Genomic DNA, 23,180 nt, shown 5'->3' on the forward strand with positions numbered 1-23,180 from the left:
CTGTGCGCATGCGCAGTTATGTGCATGCGTCTACTTCTATTGTTCTGTGTCTCCGATGGGACCGTCTTACACATTCCACACCTCTAGGTGTGCTGTATTGCATCGTTTTCAGCAAGCATTGCGTTGCCATATGTACCTGATATTTTACTGATCTGTTGCCCATGTGGACGCGATATTTTAAAAAAAAAAAAAATCTCGTTGCCGTTGTCGTGTGGATGTAGCCTGAAACAACCACAGATCATAACACTGCCTCCAAAGACTTGTATAGTGGCCACTATGCATGATGAGTTCATCGCTTCATGTATTTCCCTTCTTACCCTGACACACCCATCACTCAGGAATAGGGTCAATCTGGACTTATCAAACCACATGACCCTTTTCCATTGCTCCAGAGTCCAATCTTGATGCTCCCAAGGAAATTGAAGCCTTTGTTCCTGATTAGTCGCATTAACAAGTGGTTTTCTTATGGCCACACAGCTGTTTAATACCAATCTTGAGAGTTCTCACCACATTGTGAATGTGGAAATGCTCTTAATTTCATTATTAAAACATAGCCCATGAGTTCTACTGTTTTTTTTTTTTTTTAAATGATTCAACTTCAACACTTGGGGCGGCACGGTGGTGTAGTGGTTAGCGCTGTCGCCTCACAGCAAGAAGGTCCTGGGTTCGAGCCCCGGGGCCGGCGAGGGCCTTTCTGTGTGGAGTTTGCATGTTCTCCCCGTGTCCGCGTGGGTTTCCTCCGGGTGCTCCGGTTTCCCCCACAGTCCAAAGACATGCAGGTTAGGTTAACTGGTGACTCTAAATTGACCGTAGGTGTGAATGTGAGTGTGAATGGTTGTCTGTGTCTATGTGTCAGCCCTGTGATGACCTGGCGACTTGTCCAGGGTGTACCACGCCTTTCGCCCGTAGTCAGCTGGGATAGGCTCCAGCTTGCCTGCGACCCTGTAGAAGGATAAAGCGGCTAGAGATGATGAGATGAGAACTTCAACACTTCATTTAAATGATCTCCGGTCATGATCAGTCAGGATCTTTTTCCAACCATGTTTTTTCCATGAAGTTGTTGGTTCATCACGATCCTTCCAGTTTTTAATAATGCACTGGACAGTTCTTAACCAAATTCCAATAATTTTAGCAATCTCCTTAGTTCTTTTCTTTGCTTGAGGCAGGCCAATAATTTGACTATTTTGAAACACAGTAATATTTTTTCTATGAGCAGGGGATATGTCTTCCCACATGTTTAAGAAATGAGACACTATTCACTGCATCAATTATGTTTAAAAGAATTGTTACTAGCTGAAACACAATAATTGCAGTAATTATCCAGTTATATGTATTTGCCCATTTAAATCCAAATGGGGACTTTTTGGGGGGCAAGGCAATGCACGCACGCATGCACCCAAAGAATTAGAATATCGTGAAAAAGTTTAATTCAAAAAAGGTAAACTCTATATTCATTACACAAAAGTGAAATAGTTCAAGCCTTTTTTTTGTTTTAACTTTGAGGATTATGGATTACAGTTCATGAAAATCTGAAATCCAGTCCCCCAGATTATTAGAATATTGCCTAAAATCAATCAAAAAGGATTTACAAAACAAAAATGTCCAACTTGTGTAAAGTATGTTCATCTATACATTCAGTACTTGGTTGGGGCTCCTTTACATTACTGCATCACTGGAGGCGATCAGCCTGTGGCACTGCTGAGGTGATATTGAAGCCTTTTGCTTTGATAGTGGCCTTCAGTTCATCTGTATTTTTGGGTCGGGTGTTCATCTTCCTCTTGACAATACCCCATAGATTCTCTCTGGGGTTCAGGTCAGGTGAGTTGGCAGGCCAAACAAGCACAGTAATATGATCAGCAAACCATTTGGTCATAGTTTTGGCACTGTGGGCAGGTGCCAAGTCCTGCTGGAAAAGGAAATTGGCATCTCCATAAAGCTCGTCAGCAGATAGAAGCATGAAGTGCTCTAGAATCTCCTGGAAGATGGCTGCATTGACTTTAGACTTGATAAAACCACAGTGGACCAGCACCAGCAGATGACATGGCACCCCAAATCATCACAGACTATGGAAACTTCACACTGGACTTCAAACACCTTGGATTCTGTGCCTCTCCACTCTTCCTCCAGACTCTAGGACCTTGATTTCCAAAGGAAATGCAAAATTTACTTTCATCTGAAGAGAGGACTTTGGACCACTGTGCAACAGTCCAGTTCTTTCTCTCCTTAGCCCAGGTAAGACACTTCTGTTATTGCCTCTGGTTCAGGAGTGGCTTGATATTAGGAATGCGACAGTTGTAGCCCCTTTCCTGAAGACGTCTGTACATGGTGGCTCTTGATGCACCAACACCAGCCTTAGTCCACTCCTCGTGAAGCTCTCCCAAGTTCTTGAATCAACTTTTTTTTGACAATCCTCTTAATGGTGTGGTCATCCATGTTGCTTGTGCACCTTTTCCAGCAAGCCTTTTCAACAATTACCTTTCTGTAGCTTACCCTCCTTGTGGAGGGTATTGATGATTGTCTTCCGGACAACTGTCAAGTCAGCAGTCTTCCCCATGATTGTGGTTGCATATACCGAACTAGACCCAAGAGATACACAGAATTTATACTGTTTTACACCAGCTGGAAATTAAATACTCATATTTTGAGATGTTTGTGTTGTAAGACAATTACCCAAATTAAAATAGAAAAATGCTTGAAATGTTTTAACATGTAATGAGTAGAATATATACAATTTTCACTTCCTTAAATAACTGATGGAAAATATTGAACTTTCATGATATTCTAATTTTTTGAGATACACTAGCGTGTGGGGCGGCACAGTGGTGTAGTGGTTAGCGCTGTCACCTCATAGCAAGAAGGTCCGGATTCGAGCCCCATGGCCGACGAGGGCCTTTCTGTGCAGAGTTTGCATGTTCTCCCCGTGTCCACATGGGTTTCCCCCACAGTCCAAAGACATGCAGGTTAGGTTAACTGGTGACTCTAAATTGACCGTAGGTGTGAATGTTTGTCTATGTGTCAGCCTTGTGATGACCTGGCGACTTGTCCAGGGTGTACCCCGCCTTTCATCCGTAGTCAGCTGGGATAGGCTCCAGCTTGCCCGTGACCCTGTAGAACAGGATAAAGTGGCTAGAGATAATGAGAGGAGACACGTGTGTGTGTGTGTGTGTGTGTGTGTGTGTCACATTATCTAGCTCTCTCACATACACACACACCAGCCATAACATTGACCACTGACCATGATTACATTGATTATCTCATTACAATGGCACCTGTCAAGGGGTGGGATATATTAAGCAGCAAATGAGCAGCCAGTTCTTGAAGTTGATGTGCTGGAAGCAGGAAAAATGGGCAAGCATAAGGATGAGTGTGACTTTGACAAGGGCCAAATTGTGATGGCTAGATCTGAGCATTTTCAAAGTGGCACATCTTGTGGGGTGTTCCTGGTATGCAGTGGTTAGTACCTACCAAAAAGAGGTCCAAGGAAGGACAACCGGTAAACCGGCGAGAGGCTCATGGGTGTAGAAGGCCAGCTTGCCCATATGGTCCAACCTCACAGAAGAATTACTGTAGCACCAACTGCTGAAAAAATTAATGCTGGCTAAAACAGAAAGGTGTCAGCACATCACAATTTGTCCCTCGTCATTCAAATCCTTACGCTTCCCCAGAGGAACCTGTTTCCAACCGTCCTTGCCATGCACTTAACCCCAGCTGTCATTTGCCATTCTTTTTGTAGGGCACTTGATGTTATCCTACAGTTGTACCACACACACACACACCTCTGGAAGAAATTAAGAGACCACTTCAATTTTTTATTAAAATCAGCATTTCTATGTATGGCAACCATTTCATTCCAGTGTCTGTGCTGGAATTCCAACACAAGCACACCTCATTTTACTTAATGAGATACTGGTTAGGTGATCACCTGAACCAAATCTTATTTAAATGAAGAAAAGTACAAGAACCACTGCTGTGGTCATCATTATCCTCTTGCAATAGGACCAGTTGGGATGGCAAAAATAGTGGTAGTAGTTAACAAGAAAAGTTTTGAGTGAGAAAAAGAAGGGTTCAAATTCTGGTTTTACTGGCAGAGGGATACAGTCAGCATCAGCCCTCAAAATTTCAAAGATGGGAGCTCATAAGAACAGCGTCAAACAACAGACATTAGGGACAAAGTTACAGAGGGCGAAAATGACTCTCCACTGACGGGATGATCGTCAACTACTTCGAACGGCACTCAATTGTGGGATCATATCAAGTGACCTACAAAAAGAATGGCAAATGGAAGCTGGGGTGCACAGCAAGGGTGGTTCGAAACAGGCTCCCCCAGGCAGGGTTGAAGTCATGCAAAGCTAGACAAAAAGCCTTCATCAATGAGAAGCAAAGAAGAGCCAGGCTAAAGTTTGCTAAAGACCATAAGAATTGGACCATAGAGGACTGGAGTAAGGTCATAATCTCTGATAAATCCAGTTTTCAGCTTATTCCATCACCTGGTCATCTAATGGTTGGACAGAGACCTAGAGCAGCCTACGTACAAGCCACAATGTCTTGCACCCATTGTGAAATTTAGTGGAAGATCGGTGATGATCTGGGTGTGCTTCAGTAAGGTTGTAATGGGACAGATTTTTTGTTTGTGAAGGACACATCACAGCACGTACAGGGTTATTCTGGAAGAAAACTTGCTTCCTTCTGCTCTGATAAATGTTCCCCAACTCTGCGGCTTGGATTTTCCAGTAGGACAGTGCTCCATGCCGCATAGCCAGGTCAATCAAGGTGTGGATGGAGGACAAGATGACCAAGACCCTGTCATGGCCAGCCCAAGCTCCAGAGCTGAACCCCATTGAGAACCTTGAAAACCCTTAAAAATTTAATTGTGATCAAGAGGAAGATGGATGGTCACAAGCATTCAAACAAAGCTGAGCTGATTGAATTTTGTGCTAGGAGTGGCATAAAGTCATCCAAGAGCAACATGAAAGACTGGTAGAGAACATGCCAAGATGCATGAAAGTTGTGATTCAGGGGTTGTGATTCAACCGTGTACGTCAGGGTTATTCCACCAAATATTGATTTCTGAACTCATAACCTAATCCAGACATTAGTACCATGTTTGTTTAAAATTGAATATAGTCTTGATTTCTATGCATTATTCAAGGTCTGAAAACACATCGTTATTTTGACCAGTTGTAATTTTCTGAAATTAAATGCTCCAAGTGACAATATTTTCATGTGGAATTTGGTGAAATGTCAGCAGTTTATCAAATAAAACAAATGTTCATCCTCCTCAAAAACGTACCTATAAGTAGTAAAACCAGAGAAAATGAATTTTGCACTGGTCTCTTAAATTTTTTCCAAAGCTGGCTGTGCGCACGCACACACACCCCACTTGTGCTTCACCTCGGAGTAATTATGAAATGATAGCCACAAATAAGATCACAAAATCAACTTAAGTGCAAGGTCATAAAGGCAAAATGTTTATTTGAAAAGGAATCCAACTGCTCACCTTAAACATTCAATTCACATTTAAGCTTAAAAAGCAATCAGAGGGCCAACCAGTTCATCACACAAACATTTTGTGTGTAATTTACTTAAGACATATAGACTGTGTGTACATGTACAAGAAAAACTTGGAATTATGATGCATTACAACATTGTGCCTATAACCTTCACTGTATCTTTCAGGCACTTTCCCATACTAGTCCAAAAGCTATCCCCAAACCATAGAGATTTGAGGCTAGATTTAAAGCTCTTATATTTTATGTAAATAGACCTTACTTAACATTTATTCTAGGTCATTGATTTGCACACACAAAAAAAAAAAAAAGCAGATTTTTTTTTTTGGTTACAAACTGGGAATAAATATTCTCTTACAGTATGTGCATTTAATCTAAAATGTGCCCTTGTATTTGCGCTGTATAGGAAAGTAATGCATCCAGTAAGAAAGGAACAGACTTCTAACCACAACAATGCATGCAATACATGTCCGTTTTTCACTTAGAATAAAGGCAGTGAATTAAAGTGAAATATAGAGTGGTAGAGAAAACTTAAAGGACAGAACAAATGGACATGGTATAGTTTTGCTGCAGTCCTGTATGCTGGGAGTTTGCTACAGTATTCCGATTGTCCTGCTCTGATACACATCACTAGATGTTAATAGGGTTAGTCAAGTATTTTCAAAACAGGGAAATGTCCACACTGTGCCAAGCTGTTCAACTTTTTTTCCATGATGGTGAATCAGTCAAGTGGACAAAGCAATAAAAGCTAGGTCTTGGTGAAAATCAAGAGAAATGGTCCTTTATCAGGTGTCCAAGGAAAAAGGAATAAATAACTAAAATATTCTTCCATAAAAGGAAGGACGAGAGAGAGCGCTCTGAAATGCACCATATACAGTATAATAAGGTAACATGTACATCTTGATTCCTGATTAAGGATTTAGCAGCCACCCACAATGCTCCATTTGCGTCATCAATACTTGTTAAACTACAAGTTGTGTATTTAAAAAAAAAAAAAAAACCTGTGAAATGCCAAAATTGAGCTTTGTGTGTGTTTTTCCACTAGATTACATGTATAGCTCCATTTAAACCCATAGTTATGGAATGTTAGAGAAAACCAATGTCACATGAAATAAATGTCACAATGCTTTAGTTTGCACATTTAAAAAAATAATAATTTCACAAAAGCAGTATGCACCTGTTGCAATGTGAAACCTCAAACCTTGTTTAATGTGTGCTAAGCAATCAATTACAAATAGCTCAAATTTGAGTCTCAGATATGATTTGAGCAGTACTTATGGCTGGGGGGGGGAACCTAATTGCTCATATTAAATCCACAGTATTTTCTTTATTAAATTACAAAATATTCACATAAAAGCAATTAACTGACATAATGAACTTGAATCCTTCTGTGATCACTACTTCAAACTATGATATTACAAAAAAAATGTTCCATTACGACAGACATCACAATAACAACTTGCATTACAATGTCTTTGACTTTCATGCTCACCAAGCAATTAAGATAGACTATAGGAAAGCTCAAACAGAGCACTCATTCCAAGACTGAATGCTTGGCCAAAAGCCTAAGACTTAAGAATCCATACCATCCAGAAACTCTTCCTCTGTGATGAGCTCCAATCGCTGCAGCACCCTGTCTGCACTGGACGGTGGGTATTCAGCAGGAGGATAAGGAGAAGGTGTTGAGCTGCAGAAACAGCAGCAAAGGGTTTGGAAGAACGGCATGAGCTGTGTGATGGACGAAATTGAGTGGAAAGTGAGGAGAGGGAATTCCATACAGTCGGATTCAGATTCTCCCACTGTTCCATTCAGCTCCTGAAATGTGCAGATTAAGCTCAGGGGTTCAGTGGGAACTTTAAATGAGTTACAGTTCCAAAATTTCATTTCAAAAGCACATAGTTTATTTCCAGATGCAATTTGAACATGCAGTGATATGCTGCAGATAGCTACCATGCTCAAAATTGAGTGTTTGTACATGTACTTGAAGAAATGCTGATTTTGCCATGTTTACCCCATAGCAATGGTGGAGGCCTTCCAGTATCCTGAGCACATGAGGTTTACACTCCTGTTCATCCTCCAGCAGAGTATTACCTGGACCATCGTAACTGTCGACATCAACTTCAGGCACAAATGCCCAGCGATACCTAGATCACATTTTCACACACACACACACACACACACACACTGTAACTGCTACAAAGAATTTTATTTTTAATCAAACATACGCTACATTTCTCTCTTCTCTCTCTCTCACACACACACACACACACACACACACACACACACACACACACCACTATGCAATTCCTCACATTTGGAACAGAGGCATGCGCTCAGGGGGAAAAGATATAGCAGCGTCCAAGAACTTGCAGGCTGATAGATACATGTCCAGTTCTGCCTGCGAAAAAGCCCTCAGGTTGTTGTTCTCCTGACCACCTCGCTTATTCCTGACACAGACACAGTGAGAGATGGATAGATCAAGGGTAAATACTCAAATTTGCACTCAAGCCAGTTGTAAGTAAATAAGTAAAAGAATCTGTGTCGAGTACAATAGTAGTATTTATACTACATCTGAATGCACACACAGTAGAACCAGTGATCTACACTAACACAGCACATCTAATTGGTGTATAAACCAAAATCATAAACATTCATTTATAACATGATTCAATGTGTGTGAGCCACATGAACGTTTTTCACCCCTTTTTCCACCAGAACAAAAAACTTGAAGCAAAAACCCCCAGACGAGCGTAGGCTGTTTGCTCTATGGAGTTATGGGGAGTGAAATTCTCTTGTCCAGGACTCACTTTGAAACATCTTTGTCCTCTTTCAGAGCCTTTTCAAGCCTTGAAAAAATACGAATCTACAGGAGAAAAAACAAAAAACCTAAGACAAGCTTCTGTGGCTTATACCCAGTGAAGGCTGCAACCCAGTGAAGTAATCAATAAAACATATTAGAATAAAAGTGCATGCTAAATATCAACAGTGGGTGTTAAGATCAATGATATTATGACTGAATGCCTCACCAGTTCAGTCACCATGATGGGCCAGAGGGAGGTGAGGTGCTGTGGCGAGATTCTCAATGACAGAACACGGAACATCAGGAACATCTGAGCAGACACCACTGGGGTCTGTCCCATCCGCAGGTTCTCTGTCAAACGTTCTGTTAAGTTTGTACAGAACACAGGACTGTAATCAAGTTTTAAAACCAAACTTAACGAATGAGTCAGTAATGAATTATCATGAGTTGTCTGAATAGCCTGCTACTCTGCCTTACAAACTAACATCCACACTGTAATAGAGTAGCTCCATACTTAAGAGAACTGGATAATGCATTGACCTGACTTTTGACAACTTTTATGACCGTAAAGCGTACGTGTAAGACCACAGGGAACCCAATCGTAAGTGCAAGGCAACATACCTCAAAAACACGACCAGCGGACAACAAAATTTGTATTTTTATTTATATAAAAGATAGATGGGTTTTTATCCAGCGGTTATTTTTAATTTGCTGAAAAAAAATTTAAGCAAATTAAAAATAAACCACTGGATAAAAACCATTATTAGTCCACAAGCTTTTTGGACAATTGACCGTTTCTGTCATGTAAGGGTGATAGATGGATGTAAGTGCAGGAAGAAGTTTTATTAAAAGCACACTAGCAAACCAGTCTGAAACGTAAACAATGGCACAGTCGATAAAACAGGCAGTGGTCGAGCAAGGCACAGACAGGATATGAGAGGTAATAGAACACTCAATGTCCAAAAACACAAAACAATCAAAACCAGAAAAGTGATTCAAAATACAAGGCTTGGTAATGTTAGATACAGAGCATATACTTCGCCAAGTCTACATGTTCCTGAGAGTCCTTATACTAGTGCACCTCAAACAATATCATGAAAGTTATTTTTTTTGTAATTTAATTCAAAAGGGTAAACCTTCATATATTCTATATTCATTACAAGGAAATTGAAACATTTCAAGCCTTTGTTTTAATTTTGATGATTATGGCTTATAGCTCATGAAAATCAGAAATTCAGTATCCCAAATTACTAGAATACTTCAAGATAAGATAATTTAAAAAAAAAAAAAAAGGGGGCGGGATTTCCAATAAAGACATGTCCAACTTCTGTAAAGTACATTCATACACACTCAACTTGATTGGGGCTCCTTTACCACAAATTACTGCATCAACGTGACATGGCATGCAGGCGATCAGCCTGCGGCACTGCGGTGTTCTTGACATCCAGGTTGCTTTGATAGCAGCCTTCAGCTCGTTTGTATTTTTGGGTCGGGTGTTTCTCATCTTCCTCTTGCCAATACTCCATAGATTCTCAGGTCAGTCAAGTTGGCTGGCCAATAAAGCACAGGAATATCAAAACATTTGGTAGTAGTTTTGGCACTGCGGGCAGGTGCAAAGTCATGCTGGAAAAGGAAATCAGCATCTCCATAAAGCTTGTCAGCAGATGGAAGCATGAAGTGCTCTAGAATCTCCTCGTAGATGGCTGTATTGACTTTGGACTTGATAAAAACCACAGTGGACCAACACCAGCAGATGACATGGCACCCCAAATCATCACAGACTATGGAAACTTCACACTGGACTTCAAACACCTTGGATTCGGTGCCTCTCCACTCTTCCTCCAGACTCTAGGACCTTGATTTCCAAAGGAAATGCAAAATTTACTTTCATCTGAAAAGAGGACTTTGGACCACTGTGCAACAGTCCAGTTCTTTCTCCCCTTCGCCCAGGTAAGACACTTCTGATGTTGTCTCTAGTTCAGGAGTGGCTTGATCTTAGGAATGCGACAGTTGTAGCCCCTTTCCTGAAGACATCTGTGCATGGTGGCTCTTGATGCCCTGACACCAGCCTCAGTCCACTCCTTGTGAAGCTCTCCCAAGTTCTTGAATCAACTTTTGACAATCCTCTCAAGGCTGCAGTCATCCATGTTGCTTGTGCACCTTTTCCAGTCAGCCTTTTCAGCAATTACCTTCTGTGGCTTACCCTCCTTGTGGAGGGTGTCGATGGTCATCTTCTGGACAACTGTCCAGTCAGCAGTCTTCCCCATGATTGTGGTTGTGTGTACTGAACTAGACCAAGAGATATATAGTATTTATACTGTTTTACTCAAGCTGGAAATTAAGTATTCCAATATTTTAAGGTGGGTGTTTTGTTTTTTGCACTGTAGGCCAGAATGATCAAAATTAAAATAGAAAAATGCTTGAAACATTAGTTTGTGTGTCTAGAATATATTACCTTTTCACTTTCTTAAATAACTGATGGAAAATATTGAATTTTTTAGCGATATTCTATTTGTTTTGAGATGCACAAGAATGTACGCGCTGTGATTACAGCACAATTAGGAACAGGTGCATGGTAATTAGTCCTAATGGTGCTGTGCACACTGCGCGCTTTGAGCATCAACACGCACGGACGTGACCGATATAATCAGACAACTATTTGACATATCAAGTTTGATATTCAATTGTAACTATATAAAGTGAAAGCGCTGGTTCACTGCTGTCCACCAGGCACCCAGCAGAGTCACACGATAGTAAATGTCGTGGTGTTGTTTCTGGAGCATGGCATGCAGTATCAAAGAAAGGAATAAACATGTATTCGTAACTGTGATGGGCAGCTCATTATTGGCATCACTGTCAAGACGATGCAGCAATTTACTGATGCAAAATACACGACACTACACAATTCGAAGGTTCATATGCTATAATATTCTATTCAGGTTGATTTTGTGACCTTGAAAATATTTTGCTCATACACTCCTCAGGAGCTTTGCTTTTAGGCAGTGCCTAAATATGCACACATTACCTTGTATTATAGGTAGGTAGAGGTGGTACTGGTCCATCTCACCGCTGAACATTGCAAATGCCTGACGCTTTAGTAACATGGGCCTCTGCTCAGCACTGTTAAACAGCTTCAAAGAACTGCTCTGCATGCCTGTACAAACATGTAGATTGTCTATAGAAATACTGTTCACAAAACATGCACTACACAGACTACACATACAGCCAAAAAGTACTCCATGTGGCCATTGAGCAGGCTATTCAAAAACTAAAATACTGTTAATACTGGAAATACTGTTAATACCCTGTTAATACTGAGCTGTTCCCATTTGCCATTTTAACAACATCCACTCTTTGGAGGTTTCCCACTAGATTTTGAAATGTGGTTGTCGGGATTCTCTCATTCAGCAAGAGCACAAGAGGTAGATGTTTAACAAGAAGGCCTGGTGCAAAGTTGGTATTCCAGTTTATCCCAACGGCGTTCAGTAAGGTTGAGGCCAGGGCTTTGTGCAGGCCATCCAGTTCTTCTGCACCCACCTTGGAAAACAACATCTTCATGGACCTTCCTCGTTTTGTGTATAGGGGTATTATGCTGGAACATGTTTGGGTCTCATAGTCCCCCCCCCACATGATTGGAGATTTTTAATGCTACCATATATAAAGATAGACATTTTGGACAATTGAGTGTGGCAACGGTTTGGGGAAGGCCCAAGTACAGGTGTTCTGGTCAAGTGTCCACATACGTACATTAAATCAATCATCTATCCACTGTATATATTGATGCACATTAGTCTGTACATACAGAAGCCCCAATTGATCCAACAATTAATTAAAACATACTCATTAAGTCCTTGAACATGGTCTTCTCGTGTGTAAGCAGATGATCTATGATGGATTTCCAGCTAAAAACAGAAAGCGTACACACAAATGAATATTTGCAGAAATACACCAACTCCCATATGCGTAATAAATCTGACTGTGATAAAATCCACACCTAAAGTTGAGACTTTCACCTCAATAAGCTTTTACATTTACCCTATACACCTATATTGCCTCAATGATCAGTGGAGGAAAAGTGAGGAAGAAATTAAGAGTCCTACTGGCAGAAACAGGACATATCCATAGTGAAGAACAGAGGATCCATAAAGAGCTCCAGCACTTCCTTTTTCCAGGCACGTTTAGTGTAGGCATAACCACTTAGGCTGCTCAACAGCTGAGCCCCTGCACTGAAACTGGGCATATTATAGGCACTGAGGGAGAGAGAAAGAAAGAGCAAGATGGGAAGAGTAGAACACAGTTTACATAAAATATATACACTGAAGGACTGGGAAAACGGAGCATCACTACTTACCTGTGGTTTTTCAGATAGGGGAAGACATAATACATGAGGCGGGAGATGAGAGGCACAGCTTTCTCTTTCTCATCACTGCGATATACCATATCCAGAAGAGGGGCTAGAATCTGAAGGAGAACAAAAACATTGATAGTGTGTTTCTTGAATATTTTCCGGTGGTATGATTGTAGGATAATGTCCTACCTCAGCCAGCAAAGCCAGAGCTTGTACGCTGAACACAGATGGAGCTGAAGATGACACCATAGCATTACCTTGGCCAACAGGCTCTAAGTGGATGCAAGAGGGAAACAAATGAGATTAGGTTATTTATACTTTTTTTTTTTAAAACCCAAAAGCCTTTATCTAGAAGAATAGATTTCAAGCAATAAGAAATTTATACCAACATCAAGTGCAATATTTACCTTCTTTTATTATTTAGAATTTGGTTTAAAACAAGGTTTGTACTGTGAAATATTATATAAATGGTTATTCCACGACACTGAGTCAGATACACACGGATAGCCGGCAAGGCGCGTAGCCATATACGACGAGATTGAGTGGAATAACTTTTTTTTTCCGCGGTCTGGTTTCCATCAAATCTTGCACTCCGATTGACTGGCGAGCGGGTCCGTATCCTACGATACGGATCCCAGTTACGGACCTCTGGCGACTCGCTCGTTCACAACAACATAGTAGCAATTTTTGCCAACATTTATTTTCGCATTTCTCAGGAGAATAGCATTAATTTTACATCATGGATAGTGATAACAGTGTTCACAGCAAAAGCGAGTTTTACTACCCTGATGAAGATGAAATAAAACATTTCAGGAGAAAAGCTAACGCCGAGCAAAAACATGGCTGAATCCTGAATGACTCAATCTTTGATAAATAGCGGACTACATAGGCGGCAAAACGTAGTTTTTTTCCTGCCATGGAAGTGCACTTGTATACTGAGGAGGAAGCCATTTGCATTACAGCCATGAATGAGGATTCAAAATGGCGGCTCGCCTCGACTTGGTTTTCCCTTTCGGGCGCTCTCATTTTCTGTTAGAATTTGGTAAAGAAAAAAATAAATATTATTTACCAGCTTAAGGTCAGTCCGTACGGTGAAATACCGTGACCTTGAACACTGACCGAGGCCCTCTGGGCCGAGGTCAGTATTCAAGACCTCAGTCACGGTATTTCATGATACAGCCCTCCCAGCTGGCAAATAACATACACATATCCACATTCACTGGATTTTGAGAAACAGCATTTTTATTTTTTGCAAACTCTATAAATAAAAACTTTATACAAAATGTCAGACAAAATCATTTCCACTTAGAATGTAAACAAACCGGTGAAACGATGGTAATTTGTGAAAAACATGAGAATTCTTGGGGGGGAAGATACGTTCTTACCATCAAATACTTTTATTCCATATTTTGTTGCTTTTTTTTTGTATTTTTTGGGGTTTTGTTTTTGAATAGAGTTTTTATTTTGTCCTTGGTTGGTTCAGTAACACGTGCCGCCATTTTCTTCTTCTTTAAACCCCACACCACTATAGTCTTTTAGCCATTTCGGTTTCTTTTAAATACTTAAGTGATATATCTGACTTGATGCACTCTGCCATTTTGTTTTTCCCTCTACTCACGGTATACGAGCCGATATCCTAGTAGTAGGAGTAGGCAATCAGATATTAGCCAATATTTTGCTCATATTCATATCCAGTGAATGTGGACAGAAAGTGTGCGCGTGTAATTTTACTTACACACACACACTATTAGTCTAACCATAGAATTCACTGCCTTCAGGCTCCTCTTCATCCTCCTGCAGGCAGATCTGAGGCTGTGCCTTCACCTCCAGGTTACGGCTCAGCCAGCTGGTCTGTTCTAGAGATGAGCCAGCAACAGCTCCTACCGCCTCCAATATTCTCTGGGTCACTTCCTGTTCATTGAAACAAGCAAAAAAGGTTTTGAACAACAGCCTGCAGTCTTTGCATTACACAAAACACAGCTCCAAAATCAGGGACAAATCATTTGAGATGTGCAAGACATCATTAACAACCAACACTGCACAGAAAGTGTCTGTTCTTGTAAACATGCCATCAGTCTGTTGTTGTGCATCTCATACCTGCAGTTCTCTGGAATCTCTCTTGTTGTCCATGGTGGGGAATCGATTCACAGTGTCATTCAGGATGCTGTATAGGAAAAAAACAGCTCAAAAACTTTAACACCTTGTGTTATTGCCACCATTGATGATTAATTACCAGAAGGACTCTGCTCTGCCAACCTGGGAACTACTGTTTCTAAGACATGCTACACATCAAACAGTAAATGTTCTTTCCAGGCTGCATCTCATTTAACAATTCAATTAAGATGTTCACAAACCCTGGGACATAGTCTAGTTTAAAAGACTGTACAAACCGATAACACGAGGATTTTGAAATTATTCTGCTTTTTTTTTTTGGGGGGGGGGGGGGGGGGGGGAATGCTGTTAAACTACTTGTGGAATGACATTTGGTTAAAAGGGAGTTGTACTAGGCCCCTTTCCACCATCCAAACTGGTCTCATGGCTGCAAGTCACCACACATTGAGAGAGAATAATATAAGGCTGTCCCCCAAACCACATAATGTACACTAACTAAAAATGTCTAATCATGACACCATTTATAGTATTATATTAAATCTTTACTTCCTGTCTTTCCTGACTGGCTGCCAGCTCCTATCTATCGCCATTTTTTCAGACTTTTTTTTTTTCCATACCTCCAGTTTGAATATGAGGACAACTGATGTGCAACCCCGATTCCAAAAAAGTTGGGACAAAGTACAAATTGTAAATAAAAATGGAATGCAATAATTTACAAATCTCAAAAACTGATATTGTATTCACAATAGAACATAGACAACATATAAAATGTCGAAAGTGAGACATTTTGAAATTTTATGCCAAATATTGTCTCATTTGAAATTTCATGACAGCAACACATCTCCAAAAAGTTGGGACAGGGGCAATAAGAGGCTGGAAAAGTTAAAGGTACAAAAAAGGAACAGCTGGAGGACCAAATTGCAACTCATTAGGTCAATTGGCAATAGGTCATTAACATGACTGGGTATAAAAAGAGCATCTTGGAGTGGCAGCAGCTCTCAGAAGTAAAGATGGGAAGAGGATCACCAATCCCCCTAATTCTGCGCCGACAAATAGTGGAGCAATATCAGAAAGGAGTTTGACAGTGTAAAATTGCAAAGAGTTTGAACATATCATCTACAGTGCATAATATCATCAAAAGATTCAGAGAATCCGGAAGAATCTCTGTGCGTAAGGGTCAAGGCCGGAAAACCATACTGGGTGCCCGTGATCTTCGGGCCCTTAGACGGCACTGCATCACATACAGCCATGCTTCTGTATTGGAAAATCACAAAATGGGCTCAGGAATATTTCCAGAGAACATTATCTGTGAACACAATTCACCGTGCCATCCACCGTTGCCAGCTAAAACCCTATAGTTCAAAGAAGAAGCCGTATCTAAACATGATCCAGAAGCGCAGACATCTTCTCTGGGCCAAGGCTCATTTAAAATGGACTATGGCAAAGTGGAAAACTGTTCTGTGGTCAGACGAATCAAAACTTGAACTTCTTTATGGAACTCAGGGACGCCGTGTCATTCGGACTAAAGAGGAGAAGGACGACCCAAGTTATCATCAGCGCTCAGTTCAGAAGCCTGCGTCTCTGATGGTATGGGGTTGCATTAGTGCGTGTGGCATGGGCAGCTTACACATCTGGAAAGACACCATCAATGCTGAAAGGTATATCCAGGTTCTAGAGCAACATATGCTCCCATCCAGACGACGCCTCGTTCAGGGAAGACCTTGCATTTTCCAACAGGACAATGCCAAACCACATACTGCATCAATTACAGCATCATGGCTGTGTAGAAGAAGGGTCCGGGTACTGAACTGGCCAGCCTGCTGTCCAGATCTTTCACCCATAGAAAACATTTGGCGCATCATAAAACGGAAGATACGACAAAAAAGACCTAAGACAGTTGAGCAACTAGAATCCTACATTAGACAAGAATGGGTTAACATTCCTATCCCTAAACTTGAGCAACTTGTCTCCTCAGTCCCCAGACGTTTACAGACTGTTGTAAAGAGAAAAGGGGATGTCTCACAGTGGTAAACATGGCCTTGTCCCAACTTTTTTGAGATGTGTTGTCATGAAATTTAAAGTCACCTAATTTTTCTCTTTAAATGATACATTTTCAGTTTAAACATTTGATATGTCATCCATGTTCTATTCTGAATAAAATATGGAATTTTTAAACTTCTACATCATTGCATTCCGTTTTTATTTACAATTTGTACTTTGTCCCAACTTCTTTGGAATCGGGGTTGTATCTGAACTGCTGTATGATATGTACCTAACCCTTGCAGTCATCAAAACACCATTAAACCACTGCAATAAATAATGGATAATGCAGTGGGTAAGCTCACCCAAGAAGGAGGAAATGGCCAGGTGGGGCAAGATTAAGCTGCACAGAATCTTTAAGTAGAGAGAGGATAGCCATAATGTTTTCCTGAAGCTCCTGAGCAGGAAGACTACAGACACAACAAAGACAATATGAGCAACGATCAAGTAGGTATGTTTAAATAGACCACCTTTTAAAAAAAAATAAAAAAATGAAATTACCTCTGCATGTAGGCATAACAGAACTGTAGCATGGGTACATCAACTAGGGTTGGCCTTTGCTGAAGAGAGAGAAAAATACAAGTATTAATATCTGATGTGTTACAGTATTGAGATGCGTGTACATGGTATTTTGTACCTGGTCTCCTTTGATTTGGTGGGGTTTCTTCACAACCTCCCTGATGAGCTGCAAAATGGTGTCGGTGCGGAGTGTGTTCACCGATTTTACCAACTCTACTATTGTCAAATGGGAATCACTGGCTACTGGCAGAATCTGCACACACACACACACCCTTTTCATCCAATACTTATCAATATATAGCCATTAGGAATGTTAATCTAGCCAGTATCTCACCTTGTTTTTGGAGTGTCTCTTTCGGCTCCGCCTACTGTTCCATACAGCAGCCACAGAGGCCATGACTTGTGCCCCATACTGCTGAGTCAACGGCATCAGGAGTCCCAGAACCTTCTGTTTCAGGATCTACACAACATGACACCCTGAGGTTAAATTACAGCATAAACATTACAAAGTATGGTACAATTTACAGAAATGTATATAGTATATGAAGTGTACATATATTATGCACATGCCTTTATGCTTTTGAAACAGACAGAGGTGGAGGAAGATTTGCTGCTGTAAGCCGAGTCAGCACCCTTGACTACACCCCAAAGTAAGGCCATGGTGCTGATCATATGAGGAAACTGCTCCATAATGGCATTACAGGCATTTCGCATGTCCGTTGCATCACAACCTGCAGACTACAGAGAGAGGGTGCTCTTTGATGAAGACGCGTCTTCCTCAGTACTCAATATGAAAAACTTTTCACTATGAAATGGTCAGTTATACGCATCTGCCTTAATGTGTACACTATGTGCATGCTTTACCTTCTTCTGTTCCAGGAGGCAGTAATGTGTAATTGCAGTAAGCCCCTCCAGCAGAGTGAGAGGATAATCAGGTGCAATGTTCTCCTTCTTGAGGTTATTGCTACATGCACAACACACACCTCAATTAAGAGCTCGGTAATGAATAAAAACGTGTTTTAGCAAAACACCAGTATGTTTTACCCTAAACAGACATATACAGGACATTTTAGTACCCATGAGTAGCCTTGAATCCGTCATGCTCATGCTGTTTAACAAGCTCATCTAGGTTTCTGCAGATCTGGGTGATGATGGGAGCCACAATGATGGCTAGCGAGCGGCCAAGGAAAGGTAGAACCTCGCAAAGAAATGTCACCCAAGCTGGGTGCATGGCAAAGCCATACTGTGGGCACAGAGCCTGGGCTGCTGCTGACACAAACATGCCCTGTGCTGTAATGGATTGGCTGGCCACATAGCGAACAGCTTTGATGGACTGCTGGAACATTACTGCAGTGTGCCACTCTTGTGCTAGGGCAGAAGGAGGGATATCTTCCAGAGACTTCTGGAACTGGGCATCTCCTTGTGCAAGTTTCTTAGAATGTGTTGGAGATACACAATGTTCTAGTACAATAAGAACCTTGAGCAGCTTCAGGAGGGCAATCTGAATCGGGTGTTCAGACCAACTTTCATCTCGCCCACAATGAACCAGGCTCTCTTCAGAGACTTCTACATCACCCTGCTCATCTTTAGTCAGTAGGTTTTGGACAGGTGCATCTGAACGCTGGCAGACATACATGGAATTGGCGAGCATAAGGAGGACATAATGCTGCAACCTGCTGCCCCACAGAAGATTACGTATGGCTTCCAAGATTTCACTGGCACCAGACTCCCCTGTCTGGGCCTGCTGGGCCACCGTCAGTAGCTGCTCCACCAGCGCAGTCAGCACCTCCACACTCTTGACCTGCACCTCCCGGTTTGCCTGCACATGACGGGCATTCACACTAGCATAAGAAGGGAAGTAGGAGCGTAGGAACCGTAAGCAGAGGCATGTCAGGATCTCCAGAAGGAAAGTGGGAGGAGATAAGGAGGAACAGGGAGAGGAAAGAGGAGAGGAGGGTGACTGCTCTGGAGTGCCAGTTTTGGGAGGGGTGGAATTCTGAAGAGGGCCATAGAAACTGCCACCCTCCTGGGCTTGCCGATGTCTCTGTAATAGGTTCTGGATAAGGTTCAGGTGGGCAGTGGAGCTGCAGTCCAAAGCGGTGTTACTTAACGCCTCCACAAATGGACCTGCGCTGCTCCTCAAGAGCGTTTCCATCACTGCAAAGGCATACAGAACCCGTCCACTTTCATATGTCTGCCGGTAAAGCAGAACATGTTGGAACAGCGAATCCACTGCTTCTTGTCGCTCACGTTGCTGCTTCAAGAGACGGGATTTAGCTAGGGCCTCCAGTTGCCCATCATCCTCATCACTTGATAGTGAATCAGAAGCTTGCGTACGCTCCGAGTCCCCCCGTTTCAAGCCATTGACCACAATGCCTTCCCCATCGGCAGGCCGCTGTAGGTAAGGGGTGGAGCCTGAACTCGAGCTCTCTGTGGAGTTCTGGGCTCCAGTTGTGTCAGCCGACTCCGTGTGCTCGCTGTCCTCTTCTCCGGCCTCGTTATCATCTCCATCAGTCTCCTCGCTTTCACTGCGAGACATTGCAAGGGAATCTGAGGGCATTCCATGAAGCACTGGATCACGCTGCAGGTCAAGCCATAAAGCTTCACGATCTACCATAGCAATGTGAGCCAGCATGCTGTCCTCTGGTTGGTTCATCATACCATCTCCAGTGCTCTTAATGTTGGTCCTGTCTCTGTAACTTAATGTATTCCAATTACCTGCGGAGAAAACATAAAATATGCTAGCACTTTACCACTGAACAATCTGCTACAATCCAGATTCCAAGTCAAATGTGATGAGGCACTTTTTTTTTTTTTTTGTATTTATCTATCTGCTAAGCAGAATTATTCAAGTTGACATCTTGGTAAGATCACTTCCTTCTCAGAATACATATATATTTCAAGAGAAGATCAAAAATGAATAATAGATACCGGTAGTGAAAAATATTTTAGTAGCAGCACATTGACAATGTGAAATAACACCTACTGAGCATTCACAGCAATCACAAGCCATCTATTTCAAGAGTGTTTACAACCCCCCCCCCCCCCCCCCCACACACACACACCACTTGAAAGATTGCGCTTGACATTCTGAATGGCTGTTCTCTGCGTCTTCGGGTCCAGCAGAAGGAGCAAAACAGGCTCCAAGATGCGGACAACATCACCAAGAGAAAGAGCTCGCACCAGCCAGCTCTGCCCAACTGCACTGATGCTACCATCTTGACTATTTAGACTGTCCAACACCACAAACAGAGACCTGACACAAAGAGAAAAATGTATAGTTTTTTTTTAAATAAAAAAGTGAATTGATAGAATGACCCAGCCATGAAATTTGCCTCTATTCTGAAGAAACATGTCTGACCTGTCAAAGGAGCGGTTCAGAGATGCGCTGCGATTCATCTGGACCTCCCGCATCAAGTGCCACAAAACAGAGAATCTGTAAAGAGCTTCCAAACGCACAACCTGTATGGGGAGGAAAGGAAAACCACACACACCACATATGGCCACATCAAAATTGTAGCCTGCATATAATTAGTATGCACAAGTATGCATGTATTATATAAGCAGCAGGCTGCAATACTGAACGGGAGGTCCAAAAAAAAAAAAAACATTACACATCAGTAACGCTGGTAAAACCATGTGGTCGAGCCTAACACACAAGATAGGAAAGATGACTGGTGCTATCCATGTTTAAACTGTAGGGTAGGTAATTTTTAGAAGCATTTTTGTAATATTCCTTGAAATTATCTTTATATCCCAACAGCACTGAGCAACTCAAACACTGACAATTGACAAAAAAAAAAAAAAAAAAAACTGCAGCAGTAAAACCCTGTACAATCATTTCATTTCAGTCCAGATGAAAGATGACATATTGCCTGTCTACCTACCCATCTGTGTGCACACTGCCTGTAAACTCGTGTGCAACTGGAGTCTTCCATAAAGCTAGGCTAAAGCTAGCAAGTGAGCCAAACAGCTAACAATAGCCATGTTCACTGTTTACATTTATTATGATAATGTTAGGTGTTTTCTCGTATGTGAATGGGACATGAGGTGTTTGGATATGACAAAGTGCTACGCTCCCCCCCGCCAAAGCCCTCACTCATAGACGCGTCCTCCAACAGGAGACAGGCTGTGCTGTGTTTTGGAGGAGTGGCTTTGGAGAGAGGGCAGGATTTTTAGGTTGGATACTTTCCAAATCTAACTTACTCTTGCTGATTTATCCAAGATTACCTACTCTGGCTTTAATCAAGTGTTCGAAATCATTTACCTTTTAGTCATTTTGGTAGAGGCTTTTACCCAAACTGTCTGACAATTGAGCTGACAAGATGAAGAGTTAAGGGTCTTGCTGAAGGACAGCTTGGATATGCTGGAATTTGAAAATCAACACCTTCCTTCTGATCAGACCTCCAAAGCCTTAACCACTGAACAGCCACTGCCAGCACTTGAAGTCTGTACGTTTGCTGTGTCTCTTCCAAATAGTATGGTTAAAATAAATAAATAAATAAATTAAAATAAATAAATAATTGTAGCTTGCCTTTACCCAACTCTTTCATTCAACCCAAAGGAAAAAACAAAAACTTATATTTATGTAACTTTAATTGGATGCATGCTCATTCCATTTGCTTCTAGTTTGTCCTCCAAAGGCATTTTGAAAAATTGAGAAAGTAATACACCCAGTTTGTTTATTATTCCCACTGTTGTATTCTCATGAGCCTTCCTAATCAATGCTGATGATGCGTAATAGACGCATCAGTGAAGTGGGCTTAAATAAATTAGCCTCAGCGGACGCCAAATCTAGGTGATGTTTCACTGCATAATCACGTTACATGACATCAATAGGCTGTGTGTATCTACAGTCAAACACCATAGGCAGGTAAAATACTGCAAGTCATTCTGTATTACTTTCAAATATCTGTTAGTTGCGCTATTGTACATGATTTCACAAAAGGTAAAAAAAAAAAAATAACCCATTAACAGCAAATAAGATGAGAATAGGAGGGAAAAGGAGGGCTTAACCTTGCTAACCCATTTATGTCAGCGGTACTGTACCTTGTCTCTGCTCAGCAAGGCCATGCAGATTATATCCTCACAGATGGCTGTGGATGGCGCCAGACAGTGCAGTCGATAGAAAAGCTCCACACATGAAATATGTTGCTCTTTGCGTTCGGTGTCCAGCTGAGCCCACAGCACCTGAGCTGCCCGCTGAGACAGAGCAACAGAATTTTAAGCTACAACAGCTAAATTCTCCAGAGCAGTTGTGTGGGAGAAATGACAGTGCCTATCAGATATAAATCACTATATTTTATTAAATGGGGTGATTCTAACCAGACTACACACAGTTTTCTAAATCAGCTTCATTTCCATGTTTATGCAAGTAGGAATACAGAATGCAACACAGCTCCTCAGAGGGTAGTGGGTTGTTAGACAAAAAATGTGATGTGAAAGTTTTGATACTGCAGTGATGAGGACCGGAGTAAAGCCTATATATAAATAAAAGTCCCCTCTGAAAAGTATTGGAATAGCATGGCCAATTCTTTTGTTTTTGCTGAATACCAGTGATTTTAGTTTGAGAAATTAGACAATATATAGGCATTTCATCAGATATTTACATCTGGTACCGTACATTTAGAAAAACAGAACATGGCACCTTTGTTTGAACCTACCCATTTTTCAAGTGATCAAATAACTGGAACACGCGACTGGCTGGTGTTTGCTGCCCAAGTGAGACATTAGACTGTTGTGTTTTTTTATTTTTTTGAAAGTAATAGCTTTGGATGTCTACGCTTTAATAGAATTCTGGGTTTCACCTGTGAAGACCGTCTTTTGTTGAAAAGGATAAACCAACATACAGACC

The 23,180-nt window shown here is 41.5% G+C and overlaps 1 protein-coding gene across 5 annotated transcripts in view; it reads right to left on the bottom strand.

The window, feature by feature from the left end:
* Positions 1–5,445: 5,445 nt before the first annotated feature.
* The window catches only part of dop1b (DOP1 leucine zipper like protein B), a 58,672-nt gene continuing 40,937 nt past the window's right edge, over positions 5,446–23,180 (bottom strand). For 2 of the 5 annotated variants that reach the window (XM_060929456.1, XM_060929455.1), the window contains exons 18-39: positions 22,376–22,528; positions 20,688–20,788; positions 20,392–20,582; positions 18,403–20,044; positions 18,191–18,290; positions 17,897–18,064; positions 17,661–17,786; positions 17,445–17,579; positions 17,309–17,367; positions 17,113–17,217; positions 14,753–14,819; positions 14,413–14,566; positions 12,845–12,927; positions 12,659–12,768; positions 12,408–12,557; positions 12,148–12,209; positions 11,333–11,461; positions 8,534–8,670; positions 8,315–8,370; positions 7,820–7,954; positions 7,519–7,651; positions 5,446–7,322 (exon numbers count right to left, since the gene is read on the bottom strand). In XM_060929456.1, coding sequence (XP_060785439.1) covers positions 7,080–7,322; positions 7,519–7,651; positions 7,820–7,954; positions 8,315–8,370; positions 8,534–8,670; positions 11,333–11,461; positions 12,148–12,209; positions 12,408–12,557; positions 12,659–12,768; positions 12,845–12,927; positions 14,413–14,566; positions 14,753–14,819; positions 17,113–17,217; positions 17,309–17,367; positions 17,445–17,579; positions 17,661–17,786; positions 17,897–18,064; positions 18,191–18,290; positions 18,403–20,044; positions 20,392–20,582; positions 20,688–20,788; positions 22,376–22,528 — 4,239 coding nt within the window. In that variant the 3' untranslated portion in view covers positions 5,446–7,079. Of the gene's footprint in view, positions 7,323–7,518; positions 7,652–7,819; positions 7,955–8,207; positions 8,371–8,533; positions 8,671–11,332; positions 11,462–12,147; positions 12,210–12,407; positions 12,558–12,658; positions 12,769–12,844; positions 12,928–14,390; positions 14,567–14,752; positions 14,820–17,112; positions 17,218–17,308; positions 17,368–17,444; positions 17,580–17,660; positions 17,787–17,896; positions 18,065–18,190; positions 18,291–18,402; positions 20,045–20,391; positions 20,583–20,687; positions 20,789–22,375; positions 22,529–23,180 lie in introns of those variants that run through there. The other 3 variants (XM_060929457.1, XR_009655350.1, XM_060929458.1) reach the window with 3 other exon arrangements.

This window comes from Neoarius graeffei, chromosome 9, assembly GCF_027579695.1.
Source record: "Neoarius graeffei isolate fNeoGra1 chromosome 9, fNeoGra1.pri, whole genome shotgun sequence".
NCBI classification, from domain to species: Eukaryota; Metazoa; Chordata; class Actinopteri; order Siluriformes; family Ariidae; genus Neoarius; species Neoarius graeffei.